The sequence below is a fragment of the Suhomyces tanzawaensis genome, assembly GCF_001661415.1.
Source record: "Suhomyces tanzawaensis NRRL Y-17324 unplaced genomic scaffold CANTAscaffold_1, whole genome shotgun sequence".
NCBI classification, from domain to species: domain Eukaryota; kingdom Fungi; phylum Ascomycota; class Pichiomycetes; order Serinales; family Debaryomycetaceae; genus Suhomyces; species Suhomyces tanzawaensis.
The window spans coordinates 433,838-439,473 of record NW_017963636.1 but is presented as its reverse complement, the minus strand read 5'-3'; the positions used below and the strand labels follow the sequence as shown (position 1 = coordinate 439,473).

Sequence of the window (5,636 nt, the reverse complement as noted above, 5' to 3'; positions counted from 1 at the left end):
TGGCTTAGATCTAGATGTTGCCGTGGATAGAAGTAGATATGATAAATTAGTATGACTTCAGTAGAAGGTAATGTAGAGTACCAACAGTAGAAGGGTAACATAGAGTATCCCAGTTAGAATCTGAAGTTGCTTCAGATATGATAAAAAGTATTTATCGGCAGTATCAATGCAGTATGCCTTCTATTAGAAATATCAGCAGGACTGAGATAAAGGGTATTCCAGTCAGAATCTGTAGAACTCAGATATGGCAAAGTAATATCGGCAAGGGTAAACTGTAGTATCAGTAGAAGCCAGCGCAGAGCTAATTCAGTAGTCTGGGACCGCGGGTTAGCTCGGAGTTCCCATCCGATAATTTAAGGTGCCCTGATAGAGATATGATATGATGCAAGCATCTATCCGTGGCAGGGACGGCTCTACAGTGTGCCGATCAGTAGTATACCAGCAAGACTAACGCGTAGAGTGTTGCATCCGTTAATCTAGATGTTGTTTGTCATTGGAACTCAGGTATGGCAAATTAGCGTGCAACCGGCTAATCTGTAGAGTGTGCCATAATTTAATCAGCAAAGGAAGGCTAGCCTCATAGCACCCAATTCGCTAATCTAGACGTTGTTTGTGGAGAGATCTCAGATGATAAGCAAGCATGCCGTGCGCCAGGGCCAATTACTAGTACGAATCTTAATCTGTAGAGTTTCCATACTATGTGGAAACTGTTCTTGCAGGGAATTAAGATGATAAACAGTATCTATCGGTAGTACGGTTAACCTGCAGAGTGTGACAGGATATCAGTATTCAGTAGTAGTCACCTCAGAGTGTCCATCAGGTGGAATTGGATGTTGCCCTGGATACAACTCCGATATCGATAGTATCTATCAGTAGTAGCAATGGCTAACCTGCACGCTGTGCCATCTATGGTAGCGAAGGGTAACCTGCAGCGTACCCATCCACGGCGCTAATCTATGAGATCTGAAGCAACATGCAACCAACTACAACTACCCCACCAGCAACTATGATCTAACCTGTGGACCCCAACTACAAATTGGCCCACAACCCCACCACCAGTCACATGATAAGAGGTGCTAGGCGGTGATACGCGGCCAGGGACTGTTCCGCTTGCAACCACTGCTGCTGGCAGCGCCAATCCTACGGCATTGCAAGCGGCGCTGATACGACACTCAACCCGCAACTGCAACTGCCATCCTCGGGCCATCGCTGCCACAGGAAAAACCCCATACGGCTGCGTCTTGCCGAAGTCAAGGCGAGCCGTGGGCATCTGCATCTGTAGAGCGTATCGGTGGGTGGAACGATTGTGGAGCACAATCGATGCTGGCCCAATTTACGATGCATTATCGAGATCCATATCTGGTGGAGATTTTTTGTGCGGTGCAAATTGCCTTAACTGACATGCGTCAATCACCCGATTGGGCAATGCGCCTGCGGACTTATCTGGGGCCAAGAAATTGGGTAGGGGCCAGGGCCAGGACCGGATCTGACATGACCGGGCCCCCGTTTGTGGTCCAGGTGTCACCGGTCAGCCAAGGATTCTGGTGCTGACAGCAGCACCGCCAAGCAGCCAAGGAAATCTCCACTACGTCTGGCTACGTTTGTGCGAGAGGGCCCTGGAGCCGGATTAACTAGTAGATCCAGCGGCATGGAACATCGTCTGCTCCTTGCAGAGGGCGATCGTGCGCAAAAAGGCATTTGGGGAATGAAGGTGGGCCGCATGGCATCCCGCCCCCAAACGCCGTGTTGGGATTGTCGGTGACGCTGGGGGCGGAACGCTCCAAGTTAGGGCCGTTAGCGCCCCGCAAACGGAAAAATGTGCATGAAAACATGCATATAGTATCACCTTATGCCTACAAACGGCCCTTTTCGCGCCCACAAAGTTCCGGTACCGCCCAATCTGGTAACCAGCATCGGGGTTTGCCCGGCACAACTAGCATAAGCGACTAAAAGAAATGCTTTCTCGGAAGGGGCTTCGGGCCTGGCGGATAGGCTCGGCTATTGAGGGCTCGCTATTCCCCACAGCTACCCCAGCCCGCAACGTACTCCCCCTCCCCCCCTGTAACGGTGCCCCCACCAGGGTCTGTGGTGGTGGTGCCGTGATGGCGGTAGGAGGTAAAAGCTCCCGCCGTATCGGCCCCAACGCCGTGGAGTTTTAAGCAATGACAGTCGGCCGGCCCACTTTTGCAGGTTGCATGCGCAGGTGCCTCATGAGGCGACTTACAGATGGTGTCACACCGGAAAAATTGATTTTCTTTTTCTGAACCGTGACCCAGTGGTTGGTGAATACTACCTGGCCAAGGGTGGTGGGACTTGAACAGCCTGGAGGCCGTAACGGAGAAGGATCTGTTCCAACAGCCACCATCTGGCGCCTCGACGGTCCAGCCGCTCTCTAGTTCCTCCCCAACTCTAATGCAACCGAGCCGTCTCATCGAGCGGCTCATCTCTTGCCCCACCTGTCAGAAAAAAAGCAACGCGCATTTGCACATTGCCGCGAAAGTGAGATTTGAAATCTCCGCCATGTATGTCCATTTGTGGAGTTAGTAACCTTATCAGAGCCAATGATTAACAAAGGCACACTACCTGCATTGGAGGTTACGCCTGGTACAATGCCGACCTCCCCCCAGTAGGCTTCTCGTTATCGTGGATGACTCTTTGTGGCTTTCTTTTTTTGCTGTATATAATCTTGGCCGAATCTCCTTCCAAGACTTTTCAAATTTCTTAGCATTATGTCTACTAGCTCTATTAACGAAAAGGTGCAAGAACCTGCTGTCGAAAAACAACTCTCGGCATCCCAAGCGGAACAATCTTCTTCCGATGAAGGCTGGGTCGAAGATGAGGGTAGAGCCCCCACCGACCTCGAATTGAAGACCTTGAGACACGTCTCGGAAAAGATTCCTCTTTCCTGTTGGTTGGTCGCCATCGTCGAGTTGGCAGAAAGATTCTCTTACTACGGTTTGAGTGCTCCTTTCCAAAACTACATGCAAAACGCCCCAGATGATGTTCCTGCCGGTGTTTTGAACTTGAAGAACCAGGGTGCTACCGCTTTGTCCTACTTCTTCCAGTTCTGGTGTTACGTCACTCCTATCTTTGGTGGTTGGGTTGCTGATACTTACTGGGGTAAGTACAAGACTATTTTCGTTTTCTGTGTCATCTACATCATTGGTATCTTTATCTTGTTCATCACCTCTCTCCCATCCATCACTTCTCACAGCACTGCTTTGGGTGGTTATGTTGTCTCCATCATTATCATCGGTATTGCCACTGGTGGCGTCAAGTCCAATGTCTCCCCATTGATTGCTGATCAAATTCCAAAGACCAGACCTGTCATCAAGGTGTTGAAGTCTGGTGAAAGAGTTGTCCAAGATCCAAACATCACCATTCAAAACGTTTTCATGTTCTTCTACCTTATGATCAACATCGGTTCCTTGTCCGTCATTGCCACCACTGAAATGGAAAAGAACATCGGTTTCTGGGCTGCTTACCTTTTGCCATTCTGTTTCTTCTTCATTGCCCTTCTTGCCTTAGTTTTGGGTAGAAACCAATACGTCAAGGTCCCAGTCGGTGACAAGGTCATCAACAGAACCTTCCAATGTGTCTGGGTCGCCATGAAGAACAAGTTCGACCTTGAATCCGCCAAGCCATCTCTCCACCCAGAAATGAACTTCCCATGGACTGACAAGTTTGTTGAAGAAATCAGAAGAGCCCTTTACGCTTGTAACGTCTTCATTTTCTACCCAGTCTACTGGGTTGTCTACGGTCAAATGTTGAACAACTTCGTTTCCCAAGCTGGTCAAATGGAATTGCACGGATTGCCAAACGATCTTTTGCAAGCTATTGACTCCATTGCTATTATCATCTTCATTCCTATCTGTGAAAGACTCGTCTACCCATTCATCAGAAAGTTCACTCCATTCAAGGCTATCACCAAGATCTTCTTCGGTTTCATGTTCGGTGCTGCTGCCATGGTTTACGCTGCTGTTCTTCAACACTACATTTACGCTGCTGGTCCATGTTACGATGCTCCAAAGGCTTGTGCTCCAGAATTCGCTACCGTTCCAAACCGTGTTCACGTTGCTATTCAAGCTCCTGCTTACTTCTTGATTGCCATTTCTGAAATTTTGGCTTCCATTACCGGTTTGGAATACGCTTACACCAAGGCTCCAGTCAGCATGAAGTCCTTCGTCATGTCTTTGTTCTTGGTCACCAACGCTTTCGGTTCTGCCATTGGTATTGCTTTGTCCTCTACCTCTGTCGATCCAAAGTTAGTCTGGACCTACACTGGTTTGGCTGTTTCTTGTTTCCTCGGTGGTTGTTTGTTCTGGGTCATCTTCCGTAAGTACAACGACGTTGAAGAAGAATTGAACAAGTTGGAATACGCTGATGAAGATGAAGTTGCCCAACCAAACACCATGTACCCAGTCATGTCTGCCCACTCTCACAAGAGTATGGCTTAAGACTATTAAAAACAGACGGATCATATCCTTTTGATTGCATATCTGTATTTACCCTTCAGTTCGTTTCCTAAGAGGCCTGTTATACATAGACATTTATATTGTGCTTCCTAATTCTTAATAATGATAAAATTAACATGTAGAGTAGCTTGGGGTCGATAATGGAATTGTCTTACAGGCTGCATATTGTTTTAGATGATTTGACTTGGCATTTTGCACCCATTCACCAATACTGGTGAGTGTCGAGATGCGTAATTGCAGAGTCTGGTGGAATACTTTACGGGTGCCCGAGGAGTCAGTTTGCTTTGCAACTGACATATAGCGAGACATCAGACTAGTATGAAATTTCGTAACTGAGTACTGTGTTCAATCAAGGCTTTGTACTACATTTCGGTTGCCGAAAATCAACAATCCTTACTACCACATGCTTCACTATTGAGACTGTTCTATGCGTTCCCCGAATTTCATATGTCTCGATAATCACCCCACTCCGTGCCATATTCCACATGGTGCTGAAAATATTTTCTGTTCAGTGCCTTAAATCCATCCGAGCATGGCGGGGTCCTCCAACGGCAAAAAGCCAGGATTGTCGGGTCCCTGCGGCCAAAATTAGTCCTAACCAGGCTTAGCCAACAGTACTCGAAACAGAGCGTCCGCTCGAACGCCTGGTTCTTGACAGCGCAACCACACTATCGGCCCCGTCACCAGGGAAGGAAGGAATCTTGCGGGGAATATCCCTTCATGCCACGTCTCTCGATACGGAAAGTTCTTACTGTGACGTATTGTGGACCCAAACCGGAATACATTGCCCAAAACGAATTTTAGGTGCAGTTTAGATCCGGCTATCTTACCCCGGTTTTGACACTTGTCAATCAGAGTCACCAAAGCGTAAATGCCGTTTCACCTTATTGAACCCAAAGGTATGCCAGGTGTAGACTGTAGCCAAACCTTGGCACCAATCATCGCTTTGCACGAGCTTTTCCCAGCAGGAACCACACCATGAAGTCAGAATTGCGCAACCCCACAGCTGACGTTTGAAGTGCATGTTGGCTGGTACAGTGTTTTTAGAGAACATTCGAACCCTCGGCTCGGAATTTTTCGTAATACGGGCAACTCGATTTTCGTAATAGGGGCCGGAACTTTTCATACTTAGGGCAGATTATTCATACCTCCAAAAAAAAT

General features: G+C 47.9%; 1 protein-coding gene across 1 annotated transcript; it reads left to right on the top strand.

Annotated features, from left to right (window-relative positions):
• The first annotated feature begins 2,563 nt into the window (after positions 1-2,563).
• On the top strand, positions 2,564-4,603 carry CANTADRAFT_24424 (PTR2-domain-containing protein). The gene has a single exon (XM_020207108.1). It carries the CDS (start codon positions 2,730-2,732, stop codon positions 4,455-4,457), a length of 1,728 nt encoding a protein of 575 aa, XP_020066630.1. The 5' UTR covers positions 2,564-2,729; the 3' UTR covers positions 4,458-4,603.
• The last annotated feature ends 1,033 nt before the right edge of the window (positions 4,604-5,636 follow it).